We start from the raw sequence: 22,894 nt of genomic DNA, 5'->3' as shown, positions 1-22,894 counted from the left end.
TTGCATATAGCCTACTCTATTTAATAGAAACCACACGCGCAGCTGATCTCGCAAACCCAACTAGGAGAGGTAGGCTACTTAACTTGAAGCAGCAACAATGATGGGAGCGGATACATGCACTTTCTTTTACGTTTTGCATAGCCTATAGCCTACCTTCTAGGAGCGGGACGATTTGCAGGCAGAGACAAATAAATGGGTTATCAATATTCATTGAAAAGGAAAAGCCGCATCATTGCGCCTTTTCAATGATGATCAAATGTTTTGGTTGCACCTCGACTCGCGTTGATTGAGCGCCCTCCACTTCTTTCCATTATCAATATTTATTTCCAGACACTGTAGTAAACTCTAGCCTAATCATGATGGTGACATCACAGGCCTCTGGAGGGGGGTGGATTAGTGTAAGGTATTGTGGAGGTGAGGGGGAAATGGATGGAGAGGATATGGATGAAGTAGGTATTTGCAGATGATGTTAGGGGAGGTTAGAGTAGGTGGTTGAATGGGTGTTGTGTGTAGGGGTGTTAAAGCTGGTTCAGATGTTAGGGACATTGGGGGTAGGTGATGTGGGGGAGGAGTATAGAGGGTTGTGCTTTAAATATACCTGAGTGTTAAGAGCTCACACAGACATTCAGTCTCTCACACCCCCTTTAAATGACTCACCATCTTGTGCAATATTCCAGTAAAACTATGTGGTGCAATGCGCTTTCTCCTTATAATTAGTGACATGTTGAAATCAAAATGCCAGTGTAATAATTAGCAATTTCACCAAACTTCTTGCAGGTACTCAACACTCTGCTTTTCTCGCTATTGTCATGCTTTCATTCAAAGCGAATGCCCTTCTCCTTTAAGTCCTAGAGTTGGTGTTTTAATTTAACAATGTAAAATGCACAGATGCAGCTTCAGAAAGAGGAAAGTAATAATTACTAGATTAGCTTTGAATCCCTTGATGGTTGAGTTCAGAGAATGGGAGCCATGTGTTGAAAGCAGTAAGGGTGCACAGGCACCCACAGCAGTCCCTCCTTTTATGTGGTCAACTTGGCAAGGCCAGAAACACAACAAAAGAACGAGACCTTCGCTTAGTTTTTCCCTCTTGTTTTTTTTCGAAAACCATGTTGAATGCCACTTGTCCTCCGTAATGCTTGGTTTGCTCACTTCCCCAAAAGTCAAGTTTTATATGGATATCTCTGATTCGTCCCATCGCCAATTCGTCCCTGCGTGACATTATAAAAAGAGGACCCAAAAAAAGCTTGGCTCTTTTAAAAGTGATTTGTTTGGCTGTTTGTAGAAATGCCAGTCCTGCTCGGAGTTGGAGTAATTTGAGTCTCCTTGTTCATTTGGACTGGTGTGATTGTATACCTATGCATACACAGAGAATATCCTGCCCACCACCTATCACTTTTTTGGGGCGACTAGCTGAATGAGGCATGGCATCCTCTGTCATTCCTGGTGTCTCTCTTTGTCGGTTCTGTAGTTTGTTCCACCCGTCCCCCATTCCCCTCTTGGAAGCATAGACATCCTAAGTTAATGAATTTCTCTCCCTCACTTACATACATGATTGCCACCCCATACATTGTGTTTAGCTGCGGTCTGGGTTCCATTTCACCTCTCTCTACTCTCCCCTCTCTCAGCAATCAGACCGTTGTTTGTGTACACTTTTGTGAATGGGATTTATTTGTTCTAATGGTTGATTGTACACAGACAGCTTGACAGAAATCAACAAAGTTGACCGGGCCCTGATCAATCTCCAATTTCCTGTTCCCAAGAGATGAAATTAAGCCTCTTGGGTTAACCAAGGGCATATGGACCAGGCAGGGGAGAGAATACAACTGTTGAACAGCCACTACATTCTGTTCTGTTAGGCTAGTCAAAGAGAGACTACTCCAATGTCATTTAACAAAGTTTTAGAGGCCCACTCCTTATTTTGAAATTCAACAAAACGGTGGCCACCAAAATTCCACCGTGTTTGCTATAAAGCTGAGGGATTGGGGTTTGAGAAATGTAGGCTAACATTCAAATTCATATCAAAACGGCTGTAAATGTTGGAGTGGACCTTTTAAACATTAAGCAAATCAATCACAGTGGGCTTGTGAGGAGATGTACGCTCAAGGCCAATACTGACCGTTGGGTTGCCGCCCTTTCCAGTTCTAAGGTCAGGGAAAGGTCAATACATTTTCCCCTCCCTGAAATGTGCCGAACTGTTTTCCCGAACATATGGTATCATTTATAACTAAGTTCTTGAAAAATTACTTCAGCTTTTTATTTATTTATCTTTTATATTTTTTCTCCCTCTTTATTTAATAGTTTCCATTACACAAGCTAGATCAAATAAAGTACACAAGCTAGATTCAAATAAGATATTTCCGAACAGGAAGGCCTGTTTGGCCTCGTGACAGATTATGCTATGTTTTTTTACATTTAGCCTTGTGATGGTTCAGACACTGGTCAGGTCTAAAGCTGGCTCTATTACACCCTAACATGGTCTGGTCCTGGGCGGGGTCCTCATACCGTGCCAGAGATGCCTGTTATAACCAGATGAAAAACAATTGCAGAGATGAATAGAAAGAGTTTTTTAGATTGACACATGGGTCATATTCATTAGGCACCAAATGGAAGAAAGCTGACTGAAACAGGGAGGGACTACCAGGACTTGCTCAATAACAACCTCTTGTTTTATTTTTCTGTTGAAAAACATGTTTAAATGGTTTCCTATGGTGTGCTTTAATGGATACGTTCCTGGGATATGCTTGGGAGGTGGTACAATTTAGTATTAGATGTGTTTGGTTGGATGCTGTAGCTAGGTGGTCACATAGTTTAAGCTGTGAGCTTTCTGTTGCAGGGCTGATTTCATGGCTGTTACTTGGGGAGCAGTGGAGGCTTCTCAGAGGAGGAAGGGGAGGACCATCCTCAGTGAATTTCATATAAAACTATGCTAAATATAATCTCATATCACCAAATAATTGATTAAAACACACTATTTTGCAATTAAGGTCTACAGTAGCCACAACAGCATGCTGTAGGGTAGCACCATGGTGTAGCCAGAGGACAGCTAGCTTCAAATCAAATCTAAGTTTATTTGTCACGTGCGCCGAATACAACAGGTGAAATTCTTACTTATAGGCTCTAACCAACAGTGCAATTTAAAAAAAAAAGGTATTAGGTGAACAATAGGTAAGTAAAGAAATAAAAACAACAGTAAAAAGACAGTGAAAAATAACAGCAGCGAGGCTATATACAGTAGCGAGGCACACAATGCAAATAGTCCGGGTAGCCATTTGATTACCTGTTCAGGAGTCTTATGGCTTGGGGGTAAAAACTGTTGAGAAGAAGCCTTTTTGTCCTAGACTTGGCTCTCCGGTACCGCATGCCATGCGGTAGTAGAGAGAACAGTCTATGATTGGGGTGGCTGGGGTCTTTGACAATTTTTAGGGCCTTCCTCTGACACCGCCTGGTCTAGAGGTCCTGGATGGCAGGCAGCTTAGCCCCAGTGATGTACTAGGCCGTACGCACTACCCTCTGTAGTGCCTTGCGGTCGGAGGCCGAGCAATTGCCGTACCAGGCAGTAATGCAACCAGTCAGGATGCTCTCGATGTTGCAGCTGTAGAACCTTTTGAGGATCTGAGGACCGATGACAAAGCTTTTTAGTTTACTGAGAGGGAATAGGCTTTGTCGTGCCCTCTTCACGACTGTCTTGGTGTGTTTGGACCATTCTAGTTTGTTGGTGATGTGGACACCAAGGAACTTGAAGCTCTCAACCTGCTCCACTACAGAGCGTGCTCGGTCCTCCTTTTCCTGTAGTCCACAATCATCTCCTTAGTCTTGGTTATGTTGAGGGATAGGTTGTTATTCTGGCACCACCCGGCCAGGTCTCTGACCTCTCAAATAGGATGTCTCATCATTGTTGGTGATCAGGCCTACCACTGTTGTGTCGTCTGCAAACTTAATGATGGTCTTGGAGTCGTGCCTGGCCATGCAGTTGTGGGTGAACAGGGAGTACAGGAGGGGACTGAGCACGCACCCCTGAGGGGCTCCAGTGTTGAGGATCAGCGTGGCAGATGTGTTGCTACCTACCCTCACCACCTGGGGGCGGCTCATCAGGAAGTCCAGGATCCAGTTGCAGAGGGAGGTGTTTAGTCCCAGGATCCTTAGCTTAGTGATGAGCTTTGAGGGTACTATGGTGTTGAACGCTGAGCTGTAGTCAACAAATAGCATTCTCACGTAGGTGTTCCTTTTGTCCAGGTGGGAAAGGGCAGTGTGGTGTGCAATAGAGATTGCATCATCTGTGGATCTGTTTGGGCGCTATGCAAATTGTAGTGGGTCTAGGGTTTCTGGGATAATGGTGTTGATGTGGGCCATTACCAGCCTTTCAAAGCACTTCATGGCTACGGACGTGAGTGCTACGGGTCTGTAGTCATTTAGGCAGTTTGCATTCGTGTTCTTGGGCACAGGGACTATGGTGGTCTGCTTGAAACATGTTGGTATTACATACTCAATCAGGGGCATGTTGAAAATGTCAGTGAAGACACCTGCCAGTTGGTCAGCACGTGCACGGAGCACACGTCCTGGTAATCCATCTGGCCGCACAGCCTTGTGAATTTTGACCTGCTTAAAGGTCTTACTCACGTCGGCTACGGAGAGCGTGATCACACAGTCGTCCAGAACAGCTGATGCTCTCATGTATGCCTCAGTGTTGCTTGCCTTGATGCGAGCATAGAAGTGATTTAGCTTCTGGTAGGCTTGTGTCACTGGGCAGCTCGCAGCTGTGCTTCCCTTTGTAGTCTGTAATAGTTTGCAAGCCCTGCCACGTCAGACGAACGTCGAAGTACAGATAATACGAAGTACAGATAATACGTCAGTACAGAGCTTGCTTAGGAATGGCAGCAGGCAGGTGTGAGTGCATCTGCACGCACAGTGAGGCAAAGACTTTTGGAGGATGGCCTGGTGTCAAGAAGGGCAGCAAAGAAGACACTTCTGTCCAGGAAAAACATCAGGGACAGACTGATATTCTGCAAAAGGTACAGGGATTGGACTACTGGGGTAATGTCATTTTCTCTGATGAATCCCCTTTCCGATTGTTTGGGGCATCTGGAAAAAATATAGTCTGGAGAAGACAAGGTGAGCGCTAAGATCAGTCCTGTGTCATGCCAACAGTAAAGCATCCTGAGACCATTCATGTGTGGGGTTGCTTCTCAGCCAAGGGAGTGGGCTCACTCACAATTTTGCCTAAGAACACAGCCATGAATAAATAATGGTACCAACACATCCACCGAGAGCAACTTCTCCCAACCATCCAGGAACAGTTTGGTGATGAACAATGCCTTTTCCAGCATGATGGAGCACCTTGCCATAAGGCAAAATTGATAACTAAGTGGCTCGGGGAACAAAACATCGATATTTTGGGTCCATGGCCAGGAAACTCCCCAGACCTTAACTTCTTGTGGATTAGTGGGACGCTACCGTCCCATTTCGACAATTTCCGGTGAAATTGCAGAGCGCCAAATTCAAATTAAATTAATATAAATATTAAACTTTCATGAAATCACAAGTGCAATACATCCAAATAAAGCTTAACTTGTTGTTAATCCAGCCCCTGTGTCAGATTTCAAAAAGGCTTTACGGCGAAAGCAAACCATGCGATTATCTGAGGACAGCGCCCAGCACACAAATGCATAACAAATCATTTTCAACCAGGAAGTTGCGACACGAAAGTCAGAAATAGTGATATAATATATGCCTTACCTTTGAAGATCTTCTGTTGGCACTCCAAAAGGTCCCAGTTACATTACAAATGGTCCTTTTGTTCGATAATGTCCTTCTTTATATCCATAAAAACTCAGTTTAGCTGCCGCGCTTCAGTCAATTATCCACTCGGTTTCCCTCCTTCAAAATGCATACAAAATGAATTCCAAACGTTACCAATAAACTTATCCAAACAAGTCAATCAACATTTATAATCAAACAATAGGTACCCTAATACGCAAATAAACTATAACATTTAATACGGAGAATCGTTATTGTCTTTACCGGAGAAAAATACCAAAGAACGCGCTTTCATTCACGCGCTTGGAAACACTACAGCCAAAATGGGAGCCACCTAGAAAAACTACAATTTCTGGCTCATTTTTCCAAAAACCAGCCTGAAACTCTTTCTAAAGACTGTTGACATCTAGTGGAAGCCCTAGGAACTGCAATCGGGCAATTTCGCCCTATTATAAAAGTGCCAGCCATTGAAATCAGTGGTAGGATGATTTTTTTTTGGGGGGGTGGGGGGGGTTGGTTTGTCCTCGGGGTTTCGCCTGCCATTTCAGTTCTGTTATACTCACAGACATTATTTGAACAGTTTAGTGAAACTTTAGAGTGTTTTCATCCAAATCTACCAATTATATGCATATCCTAGCTTCTGGGCCTGAGTAGAAGGCAGTTTTACTTTGGGCACGCTTTTCATCCGGACGTCAAAATACCGCCCCCTATCCCAAAGAAGTTAATCCCATTGAGAAGTTGTGGTCAATCCACAGGAGGCGGGTGTACAAACAAAACCCCACAAATTCTGACAAACTCCAAGCATTGATTATGCAAGAATAGGCTGCCATCAGTCTGGATGTGGCCCAGAAGTTAATTGACAGCATCCCAGGGTGGATTGCAGAGGTCTTGAAAAAGAAGGGTCAACACTGCAAATATTGACTCTTTGCATCAACTTCATGTAATTGTCAATAAAAGCCTTTGACACTTATGAAATGCTTATAATTATACTATAGTATTCCATAGTAACATCTGACAAAAATATCTAAAGACACTGGAAGCAGCAAACTTTGTGGAAATTAATATTTGTGTCATTCTCAAAACTTTTGGCCACTGTGGGGACGACGTCCTCGATGCACTTGTTGATAAAGCCAGTGACTGATGTTGTGTACTCCTCAATGCCGTCGGAAGAATCACGGAATATGTTCCTGTCTGTGATAGCAAAACAGTCCTGTAGTTTAGCATCTGCTTCATCTGACCACTTTTTTTGTAGACTGAGTCACTGGTGCTAGCAGGAATCAGGAGGATAGAATTGTGGTCAGATTTACCAAATGGAGGGCGAGGGAGAGCTTTGTACGCGTCTCTGTGTGTGGAGTACAGGTGATCTAGAATTTTTTTCCCTCTGGTTGCACATTTAACGTTGATAGAAATTAGGTAGAACTGATTTAAGTTTCCCTGCATTAAAGTCTCCGGCCACTAGGAGCGCCACTAGGAGCGCCACCTCTGGGTGAGCGGTTTCCTGTTTGCTTATTTCCTTATACTGAGTGCGGTCTTCGTGCCAGCATCTGTCTGTGGTGGTATATAAACTGCCATGAAAAGTATAGCTGAAAACTCTCTAGGCAAATAGTGTGGTCTGCATTTTATCGCAAGATACTCTACTTCAGGCGAGCAAAATCTAGAGACTTTCTTAGATTTTGTGCACCAGCTGTTGTTTACAAATATGCACAGACCGCTCCCCCCCTCGTCTTACTGGAGTGTGCTATTCTATCTTGCTGGTGCAGCGTATATCCCGCTGGCTGAATATCAATTTCATAATTTAGCTATGATTCCATGAAACATAAGATATTACAGATTTGGATGTCTCGTTGGTAGGATATTCGTGATCGTACCTTGTCTAATTTATTGTCCAATGATTGCACGTTGTCGAGTTATATTGACGGTCACGGCAGCTTTCCCACTCGCCTTCTGCGGATCCTTACGAGGCACCCCGCTCTGTGTCCTCTGTACCTACGTCTCTTCCTCTTGCAAATAACTGGGATGTTGGCCTTGCCGGGTGTTCGGAGAATGTCCTGTGCGTCCTGCTTGTTGAAAAAATCTTTGTCTAATCCGAGGTGAGTGATTGCTGTCCTGATATGCAGAAGCTCTTTTTTTTGCCGTAAGATATGGTACATTGACTGGCTTTTTTTGCCATAAACTTCTGGGTACATTGACTTCAATACAAAACCTATGAGGCTCATGGTTCTCACCCCCTTCCATAGACTTACACAGTAATTATGTCAGGTTGGAGGACATCCTCCAGAAGTTATCAGAGCTCTTGCAGCATGAACTGACATGTTGTCCACCCAATCAATGGATCAGAGAATTCATCTAGTACTGGAAGCATAAGCTACAGCTATCTAGCACTGCAGTGCATAAAATGTGGTGAGTAGTTGACTCAAAGCGAGAGAAAGACAATAGTTGACTAGTTTTTAACACATACATTTCTTCCAAAATGAAGGAGAAGCAAGTGAGAGAGAGATTAACATTTTTCTCCAGTTTCATTTACTTACCTAGCAAGTGAATCTAGCTTGTTTAGCCTACTCAAACACTCTGCTCAAACAGAGGGATGCTATGTTAGCTAGCTGGCTATGACTATCCAACACAACACTGGAGCTCTTCCAAGTCAAGGTAAGCTTTTGGTTTTACAAATGTTTTGTCGCCGGTGTAAGTGCTAAACTGCTTACTGATTCTACAACATTAGTGCATGATTGCAGCGGGTTTACTAACACGTTAGTTCTACTAGCTATGTTGACTATGACGTTACTTTAGCTTATAAGGTGACAATGATGACGGCTGTCTGTAGTGGTGATATGGGTTGGCTTGGAATTTTTTTTTTTTTCGCCTGGTCACATACAGCTGATGTGCTGTGCATTGAAGTCCACAAGCGAAGGGACAAGGTGAGAGGAGGAGAGTGCATAGATGTAAGAAGGAATACAACATGGCTGCTATGAAAGTGAACTGTGTTTACATGTGATCAGGTGTCTATTCATTCCGCCGATTCTGTTGAAAAGCGTTTCTTAAACGGAAGCAAACAGAACAAAATTTGTCCAATAGAAACTCTCGTTTGCAACTGTTGGACTAATGACTACACCCTATATTAGCTGGATGCAGGCAAGAGTGTGCAAGGCGGTATTAAATGTGTCACTGTCTCTCTACCTATGTGTACCTACGTTGTAAACTTTCATTCATAGGCTAGGTGGTTGCAACCTCATGATAGGTACAGGGAAAATTTGAGTATCATGTAGTAGCCTAAACCTATCGCTGTTACATTGAGCTGGATGAATGGAATATGAATGAAAGTCATCCAATATGCTGTAATAGAAAAGGCCTCCCTCATCTTACTGCTGGGGAGCAGGTTATGTGTTGGCACTCCTCTAGTGTTTTACCTCTGTTCCTAGAGAGTTGAGCTGAGTTTACTGCTGTTGCTGTGCCGGTGCAGCAGAGCTACATTGAGAGTAAGAGAATTAAAAGATGCAGGTCAAGTTTTTTTTCTGTGTCCAAATTGGGCTTAGGTTGTGGGCAGGGGCGTGGCAGTGGTTGTGGTCAATGGTGTGTTACATTTTTTTGCTGTTTTAAAGCTAATTTCCTGTAATTCTACACATTTGCCACGAGGCAGAGAGAAACAAATTCTGTTTTAAAGCTAATTTCCTGCATATCTAGAAAGTTATGCCATGGGGCTGAGAAAAAATTGGCAGTTTTTAAAGCCAATTTCCTGGTTTTAGTCGTTTAAGTTAACACTGAATGTTTTCCCACGCTAAATCATTTTCAAAACTGCAGAAAAAACCCTGCAGGTATGCTGTTGGGGAGAACTTTGGCATCTTGGCCAGGAAAGAATGACTCAATGCGGTTCTCTCTCTCTCTCTCTCTCTCTCTCTCTCTCTCTCTGTCTCTCTCTGTCTCTCTCTCTGTCTCTCTCTATGTGCGCAGTGACTCTTCCTTGACTCATCTTTTACTGGGGTTTACCCATTCCACCTCTCCGTGCCTCTCGGATCAGAGGTTGGCCCAGGAGATAATACGTCTGCATTTTATTAGAGACTATAGCCCTTCACCCATTGCTTAATTTGTAAAGCGGGAGGTGCCAGAACAAAAAGTGAGCGAGAGAGGGGGGTGACCTGGGGAGCTCTGAGGTACCAGAATGCGTTATCTTTTTTTTTAACAAAGCTTTATGATAAAGCATTGCATGCATATCATCACATTTGTGTAGTGGCATAGAGCAGAAGGGGAGAGGTGCTTACAGAATTTGCACACATGGGAAAACAATTTTGTAGCCTTGGGTCAAGATTTGTTTTGCGTTTTCATAAACGCATTTTATGCAATTCTGCTTTGTATTCTGCTTTTACTTTGTAAAACAATATTTGGAAGTTGATAAAACAATTTGGTAGCCTATACCAGCAAGATTTGTCTTCTCTTTTCAGCAAGAGCCATTTGCTTTCCAACAGTGTTTTCCCACGATTGTATTTCACATTTTGGGAAAGGCCTGTTTTTGTCTGCATGCTGTTCGCACAAATTACATTTTTTAGGACGTACACACAAAAACATTATACTGAGTTACAGTTCATATAAGGAAATCAGTCAATTGAAATAAATTAATTAATCTTTAGTCTATGGATTTCACATAAATGGGAATACCGATATACATCTGTTGGTCACAGATACCTTAAAAGGTATGGGCGTGGATCAGAAAACCAGTCAGTATCTGGTTTGACCAATTTGCCTCATGCAAATCTCCTTCGCATAGTCTGTGGAATGTTGTCCCACTCTTCAATGGCTGTGGGAAGTTGTTGGATATCGGCGGGTACTGGAACACGCTGTCATACAGGTCGATCCAGAGCATCCCAAACATGCTCAATGGGTGACATGTCTGGTAAGTATGCAGGCCATGGAAGAACTGGGGCATTTTCAGCTTCCAGGAATTGTGTACAGATCCTTGCGACATGGTGCAGTGCATTGTCATGTTGAAACATGAGGTGATGGCAGCAGATGAATGGCACAACAATGGGCCTCAGGATCTCATCACGGTATCTCTGTGCATTTAAATTTCCATCAATAAAATGCAATTGTTTTCATTGTCCGTAGCTTATGCCTGCCCATACCATAACCCAACCACCACCATGGGGCACTCTGTTCACAATGTTGACATAAGAAAACCGCTTGCCCACATGACGCCATACAGCTGTAAGCCATCTGCCAGGTACAATTGAAACCGGGATTCATCCGTGAAGAGTACACTTCTCCAGCGCGCCAGTGGCCATCGAAGGTGAGCATTTCCCCACACTGAAGTCGATTATGATGCTGAACTGAAGTCAGTTCAAGACCCTGGTGAGGTTGACAAGCACGCAGATGAGCTTCCCTGAGACGATTTCTGACATTTTGTGCAAAAATTCTACGGTTGTGCAAAACAACAGTTTCATCAGCTGTCTGGGTGGCTCATCTCAGGCCATCCCGTGAAGAAGCCAGATGTGGATGTCCTGGGCTGGCGTGGTTACATGTGGTCTCCAGTTATAAGGCCCTTTGGACGTACTGCCAAATTCTCCAAAATGATGGAGGCGGCTTATGGTAGAGAAATTAATATTCAATTCTCTGGCAACAGCTCTGTTGGACATTGCTGTAGTCACATGGCAATTGCACGCTCCCTCAACTTCAGACATCTTTGGCATTGTGTTGTGACAAAACTGCACATTTTAGTGGCCTTTTATTGTCCCCAGCATAAGGTGCACCTGTGTAATTATCATGCTGTTTAATCGGCTGCTTGATATGCCACACCTGTCAGGTGGATGGATTATCTTGGCAAAGGAGAAATGCTCACTAACAGTGATGTAAACAAATTTGTGCACAACAGTTGAGAGATGCTTTTTGTACGTATGGAACTTTTCAGGGATCTTTTTTTATTTCACCTCATGAAACTTGGGACCAACACTTTGTTGCATTTTTATATTTTTGTTCAGTATATTTCCTATTCAACAAAACTGTTTGAATAAGGCTTGAAATTATGTGCTTTCTAAATATACACTGTATAATCAAATTATAAAACCACTAACCTTCCATATAACTGTAAAGTACATATTTTCTAAAGGTTTCTCTCTTGATAAAAAAAAATCTGGCCCCACTGCTGTGAATGTCACACAGAGATCTAGCTCATTAGGAACTATGACAGTGTTTTTTGTTTAAAACCTATTAAGCATTTTAGATTAATGGCTATAAATCAATCTCGGAATGTGCTATAGCAATGAAACCACTCTCCCCTGCTGCGCTACGATGTAAGGATTGCAGGCATGTGCTTTGTCATATGGTTCAGCCATGAGTTGATGGACAGTCGGAAGAGTGAATGTAATGGTAGGAGGGACATCCAAGCTTCAAGTGGTTTCAGGTTTCACATCCTATGTCACACAGGCGCAAAAAAATATACTACTGTGTCCTTGGGAACCTAAGCTATTGCTCAGTGTACACTGAACGATTTATAACAAACATGTCGGTCTGAACCAGTACCAGAAACACGCATGTCCCCTAAACAGAAGACTTTACATCTAAGAGGTTTGAAGACGTGCATCCATAGATGCTATACTCCAAATTTGGTGCTGAGCGGTTCTGGAGAAGACATTTTAAAGTAGTCAACGTCATGAACATTTTTCCAAATTATATGAAAAGCATACTGCATGATCTGTTCGATTTTGAGGTCTGAAATTTGGCAAGCGTGGTAAGGATTACAGAAGAAGCTCATCCTAGGTTGAGGTGTCAAAATTGTCCTGATGGTGCCGCTATGGGACCATAGATTGAACCCTGCAATGTCTGCTTGCAGCTATATTTTATAACTTGTCTCTTTCTCTTGCTCTACTTTGGTTTCATCTTCATCTTCCCTCTCTCTCCACCTCTCCCCTCCAACTCACTGCTCTCTGTCTCTCCCCTTCCTCTGCTGGCCTCCTCACTCTCTCTTCCCTGGCTTCCCTATATTCTCCTGCATTTCTCCTACCCCTCTTCCTCCCTTGTTTCTTCCCTCCCCATCTCTTCCTCCCGCCCCCACTCCCCTTCTCCTCCCTCCCCTCCTTTCTCTCCCCAACTCTCCGTTCCCAGGCGGCAGAACTGGCACCAGCCATGCAGGGTGAGATGGAGGAGAAGGAGGGATCCATCCATCTGCCAACAGGGGAGAATGGGGAGGTGGTGCAGATTGTCAGTTCTGTGGGCACCTGAGGTGCCTGGAGAGAGAGATGGCCACCACAGAGATACAGAGGTGTGGATGAAAGGGATGGGGAGTGGGGGATTCAATAAATAGAGACAATTTAAATAAACAAACAATGAAATAAGAGAGAAAAATTAGCAAATGTCAACAGAACAGATCAAGAGAAGTGTTTTAGTTAATTAGTTATTCCTCTGATTGATTGTCATCATCAGAAGAGGACCTGGACTGGGATTAAACCCCACCCATGAAGGATGCTGCTCAGGCAGACCGACCCTCACTGGCTACACCTCAGCACTGGAAAAGCATGGAGCTATTAGAAGTTAAGCCGATTGGCTCAATTTACAGTTACAGTAGGCTAGGCTAACCCCCTGGACACGTACTTCACACAACCAATACTGTACTGTTCTCCTCTATAGCATCCTGCAATCGTGTCATGTTGGACTGCTGTGGAAAGTAGTACAAGCCTAAAACGGGCACTTATTCATAGTTGAGTTTTCTTTGGCTTTGCCTGTCTGTCCATCATTTCTGGTCTGGACCGCGGCTTTCGTTGCCATCTTTTCCCAGCTTGTTTTCATATTGGTTAACCCACATACAGTGGGGTCTGAAATTATTCACACCCTTGATAAAGATGAGCAATAATGACTGTATTAAGTAATTAAATTACTGAGCTATATTGTATGCTCAAAAAAAATGTGGTAATTATATTTTTTTCCTAATGCAATTGCTCAAATGTTTTTAGTAAACTCAGCAAAAAAAGAAACGTCCTCTCACTGTCAACTGTGTTTATTTTCAGCAAACTTAACATGTGTAAATATTTGTATAAACATAACAAGATTCAACAACTGAGACATAAAGTGAACAAGTTCCACAGACATGTGACTAACAGAAATGGAGTAATGTGCCCCTGAACAAAGGAGGGGGTCAAAAGGGGGTCAAAAGTAACAGTCAGTATCTGGTGTGGCCACCAGCTGCATTTAGCACTGCAGTGCATCTCCTCCTCATGGACTGCACCAGATTGGCCAGTTCCTGCTGTGAGATGTTACCCCACTCTTCCACCAAGGCACCTGCAAGTTCCCGGACATTTCTGGGGGAGGGGCCCTAGCCCTCACCCTCCGATCAAACAGGTTCCAGACGTGCTCAATGGGATTGAGTTCCGGGCTCTTCGCTGGCCATGGCAGAACACTGACATTCCTGTCTTGCAGGAAATCACGCACAGAATGAGCAGTATGGCTGGTGGCATTGTCATGCTGGACGGTCATGTCAGGATGAGCCTGCAGGATGGGTACCACATGAGGGAGGAGGATGTCTTCCCTGTAGGCGACGTTGTTGCCGGTGATGTCTGGTGAGGACCTGCCTTACAACAGGCCTACAAGCCCTCAGTCCAGCCTCTCTCAGCCTATTGCGGACAGTCTAAGCACTGATGGAGGGATTGTATGTTCCTGGTGTAACTCGGGCAGTTGTTGCCATCCTGTACCTGTCCCGCAGGTGTGATGTTCGGATGTACCGATCCTGTGCAGGTGTTGTTACACGTGGTCTGCCACTGCGAGGATGATCAGCTGTCCGTCCTGTCTCCCTGTAGCGGTGTCTTAGGTGTCTCAAATTACGGACATTGCAATTTATTGCCCTGGCCACATCTGCAGTCCTCCTGCCTCCTTGCAGCATGCCTAAGGCACTTTCACGCAGATGAGCAGGGAACCTGGGCATCTTTATTTTGATGTTTTTCAGAGTCAGTAGAAAGGCCTCTTTAGTGTCCTACGTTTTCATAACTGTGACTTTAGTTGCATTCCGTCTGTAAGCTGTTAGTGTCTTAACGACCGTTCCACAGGTGCATGTTCATTAATTGTTTATGGTTCATTGAATAAGCATGGGAAACAGTGTTTAAACCCTTTACAATGAAGATCTGTGAAGTTTGGGGATTTTTACTAATTATCTTTGAAGACAGGGTCCTGAAGACAGGGTCCTTTTTTTGCTGAGTTTATTTGGTCCCATATTCCTAGCACGCAATGACTACATTGACAATGACTTACATGTAGAGTATCCAGAGAAAAATAAACATTTTGTTTTTCCTGCTGTATTTCTGTGGAGGACACGTTCATGTGAATAAAATATTTTGTGGTGCCACAAATGTAAGTTTTGCTCTTACATTTCAACTGTATTTTCATCTTCTCTTTTTAGACAGTGGTCAACAAACTCCAAGTCAATCTCAAGAGGTTCAAGATGTACAGAAATATGCTTCTGTGGAGATGTTAAGAGAGTGGGAGGGAGCGCTCACTGCTCAACACTTGGGTGTTTGGGTCCATGGTGTGTGATGATATGCTATTGCTGTGCTATTTTTGAGCTAGCCTGTGTTTTTCCATTTACATTACTTTAAGGGCCTATCTTTTCTAAGAGGAAAAACAAAACCAACATGAATGATGGCTGTGCCCAGCTGGTGGCTGTCCTATCGCCTCATACCACAAAACATCAGCTGACATTTTCTATTAATTACCCAACAATTCTACATGTTGATCCGCCAGTGTTTGTCGACACCCAGCAGGTGATCTACTGCCCCTGTCGTTCATGTGGGTCTGTCTTCCATGTAATGTAATCCAGGTAAACAAACTTAACACTTTCTGGTAAACAATTAACCATGATACACTGATAAAGATTCACATGGAGTTAGACATGCTCAGGAGGAACAGATTATACACATACACAGTGGGGTTATATTACAAGATGGCTTACGTTGTCTGATGTAAGTTTCCACACTTGACACACTCATATGGATTAATTGTACAGATCACTCATTCAGATCACTTTCACTCACTCCCTCCCTTCAAGAAACACATCCTGTGTGTGTGTGTGTGTGTGTGTGTGTGTGTGTGTGTGTGTGTGTGGTGTGTGTGTGTGTGTGTGTGTGTGTGTGTGTGTGTGTGTGTGTGTGTGTGTGTGTGTGTGTGTGTGTGTATGCACACCTGTTCATGCATACAGTACATGTCGGGGTGTGTGTAAGGAGTGATTCTATTCCAGATAAATTCGGCTCTTCGGCGCACTTTAGTGCATATGGGAGATTTCCCAGACACAGTGTGACGTAATGGTGTACAGTATTTTGGAGCGGCAGCAAGAACCAGTCGTACTAGGAGAGCAGAACTTGATAACATCTGTTGTTTCCCTTTACTTTCTCTCATTCTGTCTGCCTACGCTCTGTCTGTTTCAATCCCACTCGGTTTCTCCTTTCGTCTCGCTGTCTTCCTCTGTTGAACTCTGACTCTCACACACTCTTTGACACTGTAGAGCAGTACGTTTTGGCATGGGCAGTCCCAGCCTCCCCCTGGCCTGCTCTTCCCTCCTCCCTTCCCCCTCTGAATCCAAGGGGGACCTGGGGGACCTTTTACAACCCTGGGCCCTGGCAACTGCATGGGCCTTCTGAGCTCCGGCACGGAATCCTGCTGAAAAACAGAGATAAATGATGAAGGAATGGGGTGGCTAAGTTTGGAGGAGAGACCAGAAAAAGAGAGGGTGAAATGACTCCAGACCGGACACCAGGATAAGGTGACTAAGGGGGCAATTAAATTCAGCCATTTTTTGTGTGTGTGTGTGTGGGGGGGGGGGGGGGGGGGGGGTCTTGCATTGGAATTATATTGAATTATGCTCATCACGCTATATCAAAAACAAAGTTCAAATGCTGAGACTGAGATCCTTGAGGGCTTTTGAAGTGACAGGTACGCTACATAACCAAAAGTATGTGGACACCTGTTTGTTGAACGTTTCATTCCAAACTCATGGGCATTAATATGGAGTTGGTCTCCCCTTTGCTTCTATAAGAGCCTCCACTCTTCTGGGAAGGCTTTCCACTAGATGCTGTGGCATTGCTGCGGGGAATTGCTTCCATTCAGCCTCGAGCATTCATGAGGTCGGGCACTGATTTTGGGTATTTAGGCCTGGCTCGCAGTCGGTGTTCCAATTCATCCCAAAGGTGTTCGATGGGGTCTGTGCAGGCCAGTCAAGTTCTTCACCGATCTTGACAAACCATTTCTGTATGGACCTCGCTTTGTGCACGGGGGTATTGTCATACTGGAAGAGGAAGAGGGCGTTCCCCAAACTGAATTGTCTAGAATGTCATTGTATGCTCTAGCGTTAAGATTTCCCTTCACTGGAACTAAGGGGCCTAGCCCGAACCATGAAAAACAGCCCCAGACCATTATTCCTCCTCCACCAATCTTTAGTTGGCACTGTGCATTGGGGCAGGTATCGTCGTCCTGGCATCCGCCAAATACAGATTAGTCAGTTCTTGTGTTGACGTTGCTTCCAGAGGCAGTTTGGAACTCTGTAGTGAGTGTGTCAACCGAGGACAGACTCTTTGTACGTGCTTCAGCACTCGGTGTTCCCGTTCGGTGAACTTGTGAGGCCTACCACTTTGCGGCTGAGCCGTTGTTGTTCCTAGACATTTCCACTTCACAATAACAGCACTTACAGTTGACCAGGGCAGAAATTTGACGAACTGACGTGTTGGAAAGGTGGCATCCTATGGCGGTGCCACATTGAAAGTCACGGAGCTCTTCAGTAAGGCCATTCTACTGCCAATGTTTGTCTGTGGAGATTGCGTGGCTGTGTGCTCGATTTACGTCAGTAACGGGTATGGCTGAAATAGAAGAATCCACTAATTTGAAGGGGTATCCACATACTCTTGCGTGTATATATAGTGTAGGTTGGTGCGAAATCTGTAGTCCAGTGCGCTGTATCAGCACCACGGACAGCGCCCGACACACTAAAGTAGCAAGGCCGTTTTGGTAATGAATACAGGCTACAAGATAGATGGGGCAATTCACCTATTAAACAGCCTATTTGAATCCAACGTACACACCGCTGTCTTACCAAAATAATGCTAGCAAAATGCTGAAAGTAATAGCCTAGTTATATATTCATGCAAACAAAAATACTGAATAGCAGTTTGGCTTAGAATACCGACACAACTGCGAATGCGAATGAATGACTGCATACAGAACAAAACGGAGGTATCAAGTAGTAGGCCTAGTAAACAAAATATCAGATCGCTAAAAGCATGACACAATCTATATTTAGGATAGTTACAGTAACAGTAAACAAACGCAGTAAACAAAAGGCGACTTGAGATCCAAAACAGCATATAGCCAACTACAGTGAGACGCAGCCATGCACAGCTGTCTTGCCAAATAAATAGGCCTAAAGTATAGGCCCGCTTCAAACATGGAAAATTAGCCGCTCATCAGTTCAGCAACACGTTGTGATATGGCACAATACACTTCTGTGACGACCCTCCCACTCTGTCTGCCGTATTCTCTTTGTTCTTGTTTCCTTATTAGGATGCCGGTGGGCGGAGTTGGGAGGGTCGTCAGCTAGATGGGAAACACCTGGGCCCGGTGTGTCCCAGGATAAAGAGACCTCTTCCACAGTCATTGAAAGAGACTCTCTCCATGCAGACACGTTTGTTAATTTATGTTGTGGTAGTTTTGTGGCTTTTTGGTTATTTGCTTTGGCACCTTTCAACACCCTGCACTATTACATTCAGGCATGCAAAACACTCACTGACACTACTGATTACACAAACCATTGTTCATTGTTTTTAGTTACTTTATTTAATAAATATATATTTTGATATTCCTTGTCTCCACGTTGTCTCCCTTTTGTTGCGAACTCGGAGCCGGTTCGTAACACTTCTGTGGATCAAATTCGACCCATGGAATCAATTAAGCAATGCCAGCCTAGCATAAACAATACCAACAGTTCCATTTACAACCACAAAAACCAATAGGCTACCAAGAAAACCATAATCGAATATCTTTCTATGATGAAACGTACCGATATGTAGCAATACCCAGGGGCGTCATTTGGGTTCTTGCATTGTAATTGTATTGAATTCTGCTTATGTCATTCTATACCACAATAAACATGAAAGTTCAAATGCTTTTAACCAATAATTCTGGTTGGTGTGAAATCTTCACTGCGCTCTCAGCACCATGGACAGCGCTTTACATACTAAATAAAGATGTTGATAAAACAAAACAGCTAGTTTTTTTCTTACCTTTTCAGAAGAGTTGTAGCCTCCTTGATGCTCTGTGGAACTTCCTGAGTAATCGATCATTCCATTTTCCCATAAATCTTCTTGTAAGATTCCCGTCAAATGCCAGTTGGATTAGTTGAGCTTCCCTTAGGTATAGCGTGCTTCTTCTGTGCTGGCTGAACAAGTTTGTCAAAGTGGGAAATTTGGAATCGCGTGTAGCTGTGGATATCCCAAAAGTCACTCCACGTTTCAATGCACTAAGCACGGTCGGCATAGTGGAGAGAGGCCCAGAGAATCATTGAAGGATATCAAGTGGGGTCCATTTGGAGAGGGCGGTATCAGTCTGCAAAAACTGGTGAGCGTCACTAAATTTACAGTAGCTATCACCTAATCTGTTTTGCTAAATTCCAGCAGTGGTTTCACCTTTTTCACATCTAAAAACTCATGGCTCTCTGGGTCAAGGGCACACAGGGCCTCCACCAGTTGGCTGTTGCGTTCGTTCTAACATTTCACCAATGACAGCATCCAACATGCTGAAGAACAATCTTTTACACTCAATGGATATATTTTCACATCCTGTAGGACCCTTGGTCCCGTCTACCTTCAGTTGTGTACCAAGATTCTCTGTCACTGAGGAAATAGTTAAAGAAACCAATCTCATTCATGAGCCCCACGATTTCATTTGGAATATTGTATGACGTGTATGTGGCATTTTGGGGTATGGTGCTTAACACCTTGGAAAGTTCCTTTTTGGAGAGAATATTCCATCATAGACAGAACAAGTCCACTACTCCCCTCCCCTATCGCATCCAATGTCCCCCGCAGTGATTGCTGGTTTGAAACAAGGAACTCAATAATGTCGACAATCGGCGACATATACAGTACCAGTCAAAAGTTTGGACACTTACTCATTCAACGTTTTTTCTTTGTTTTTACTATCTTCTACATTGTAAAAACGATAAAATAACACAGAATCATGAAGTAACCAAAAAGTGTTTGAAAAATCTAAAATATATTTTGATTTGTCTAAGTAGCCACCCTTTGCCTTGTTGAAAGCTTTGCACATTCTTGGCATTCTCTCAAACAGCTTCATGAAGAATGCTTTTACAACGGTCTTGAAGGAGTTCCCACATATGCTGAGCACTTGTTGGCTGCTTTTCCTTCACTCTGCGGTTCAACTCATCGCAAATCACCTCAATTGGGTTAGCTGGTTCGAGCTAGCTAAATAGGCTAAGGCTAATAACACTAATGCTTTTTACAGCTAGCTAAGAAGCTAAATAAACTCTAGTGGTGGGGTGTGAGGCAGGGTTGAGTGAAGCAGCTTCAACGGTCAACTTGACCCCGCCCTTATAAATCAAACCACGTTATTCACTTAGCCTACCACAGTTGAAGCATTTTTTACCACTTTTTATGGAAACCCACAGGAGTAATATCTAACCGGCCCGGTGGCTTTCCAATTCCATAGCCCCCATACACAGCCGCGGCACTCTGTCCATTGTGTTGACAAAGCGCAGCAGAGATACAGATTTTGCGCCAACCTTTCACTCAATCATTTAAACTTTTTTGCAATAAAACTGCCATTAAACTAAAACCGAGGGGCACAAGTTTCAAATGAGGGAGCTAAGCCCCCTTTTGCCCCCTCGTGGAGACGGATATGAATGACTCCCATCCTCCTCTCAACACCCACATGTTCCCATGTTCTTTTGATGGCAGGCCCATCAAGGATCCAGCCTGGTTGTAGATTGATATGTGCTTAGCCAACTCCTCAGACTGTCATGAACGATCCAATGATTTTCCATAGTTGTATGTATGGCATGACATATATATAGCATGACAACGGCTATCAGGGGAGTTGGCCAAAGCACATTCTGATCTGAGACCAGGAGATTCACTGTTGTTTACTATATCTACGCTTTATTGCCAAAGTGAAGTTTTACAACGCTTGAAGGGTTATCCTGGGATACGTAAAATGCAGAGAACATAGTTTGGCTTTTTAATTTTTTATTTTAGTCCAATCATATTGTTTCCAGGGAAATAAATCAGCACTTGTTATAATCCTGTGAAAGCAAAGCTCCTCAGAGCCAGGATGTGTCTGATGCTGGCTCACACTAGGCTGAAACACCAGGGCAGAGTCACTGTTTAAGAAGCACATTTCCTCACCATCCTTTTACATCTCCCAGGCTCTGACATATGGATCTCTGTGAGAGTGGGTGGTCCTGTGCCAGGGGATTCACGGCTGGCTTATGGTGAGAGATATTGTTTGTATGTTGAGTAGGGAATGAGTGAGTGTTTGCATTGTGTTTACACTGGTTTGATTAGAGAAATGGGTCATTGAGTGCGTGGAGATTTCACAGGTTGGGGATCACAGAGTCTGAGGAACTCAGGAGCTCCCATTATTTATCCAACTGCCTGCAGGCTGGAGAGTGCAGACCACCAACATGAGACATACCAGCTGCAGGTATCAAGCATTCTAATGGGAACAGTCAAGCATATGAAATGCTCTTTGTTATAAATGATCTTTCCCTTGAGGTAATTGCCAATATGGCATGATGGGTGAAAGATATGTGATACAAGTTAAACATTTGCTTACAGCTATTCAATTGTGTTGCATTAGTGAAGTGAAGGCGGAAATATGCATCTTGGGCATTTGAGTAAGCCAGGCCAAGGAGACATATTTGAGAGGACCACGCATCATGTCCAAATCATCTGAAAGTATCTAAAATTGATTGTGTAGCTCAACAAAGTCCCTTATAGATGATTTGAACATGATGCGTGAAAAATGCTAATACCAGTACCATGACTTAAATATAATTTTTTCCCACAAATGCTAAAGCAATAAAACAGTGCCATGAAAATGATAGTTTAAATCATGTTTTGAGGCTATATTGGCCTAGTGTTTGTTGACATTTGCTTTGTTTACAAACATCGGCATAAAACAAGCTTACATTTTGGGTTCTGATGAGGTATGACAGTTTAACTGAGCTCATGATGCATTTTATAAATGTGTATTCTTCAAATATTAAATTATAGGATAAATAATGGATATAGCAACTGCAGATTGTCCTTTTAACCCATATTGGACAAAATGTTAGAATTTTTCTGACAGTCTGCTTAATTTGTTACATTAGGTATGCACCGTTTATGTAACGTGTCAACTCCAATTCTAAGAGGGGAAAGTCTGTTTCATATTGAAGAAAAATGCCTGTTGTGACACTTGTTTTTATGGAGATTTTTGTAGAGAAAATCGCAACATGCTTTACTCGTCTTCACCAGGAGATTGTTAGATGTTCTTCTTTTTGGCAAGATTTGTTCAAAATTCCCACCTGGATTAAGCGGAGTATTCATGCAGTAATGGGTCGAGATGCGGAAACAGGCATAGCACGCGCCTACATATTTTATTTTAGACGTCCCCTAAATAATAGAAATTGTGAAATAAAGACAATTCCTTATATGAATATATGACGAAGTCCATCAGGAAAACGAATCACCCAACACGCGGAGACCCTGCATGCTGTGGGACCAGGCTTGAGATGGAGCAGGAAGGGTTGCCCTGTGGCTCAAAATCTGGTTTTAACAGCGACAAGAAAAGTGTGGCCTACAGTTCTGATGGAAAGAATTACAACTCCTATCGCAACTTGGAAATATTACATTTGGACGTCATAGGTGAGTTTAACCTCTGAAAACTACATTGTGTGTGTCCTGTCCTCCCCGAAGCCTGTTTTGCAGACCACAGTGATGTCCTCACGTTGAACTTCCGGAAGTGATGACGTGAGAATGTAACAACTTTTGACATATTCAGTCCTTAACCAGCTCGTAACCTGCGAAGTTCACATACATTTGGTTCTAAAATACACAGTTAGTGATGACATTTAGTTTAGTTAAGGTTAGGGATAAGTTTAGGCATTAACTCCGAATGGTTAAGGTAAGGG

At 43.4% G+C, this 22,894-nt stretch overlaps 1 protein-coding gene across 2 annotated transcripts in view; it reads left to right on the top strand.

Annotated features, from left to right (window-relative positions):
* LOC106573315 (protein BANP) overlaps positions 1-15,076 on the top strand; it is a 72,613-nt gene extending 57,537 nt beyond the window's left edge. The window contains exons 13-14 of one of the 2 annotated variants that reach the window (XM_014148265.3): positions 12,841-12,997; positions 13,159-15,076. In XM_014148265.3, the coding sequence (XP_014003740.1) occupies positions 12,841-12,957 (117 nt within the window). In that variant the 3' untranslated portion in view covers positions 12,958-12,997; positions 13,159-15,076. Of the gene's footprint in view, positions 1-12,840 lie in introns of both variants that reach the window. The other variant, XM_014148264.3, reaches the window with a different exon arrangement.
* Positions 15,077-22,894: the final 7,818 nt, after the last annotated feature.

This window comes from Salmo salar, chromosome 16 (genome assembly GCF_965601325.2).
Source record: "Salmo salar chromosome 16, fSalSal1, whole genome shotgun sequence".
Taxonomy (NCBI): Eukaryota; Metazoa; Chordata; class Actinopteri; order Salmoniformes; family Salmonidae; genus Salmo; species Salmo salar.
This window is presented reverse-complemented; position numbering and strand designations above follow the sequence as displayed.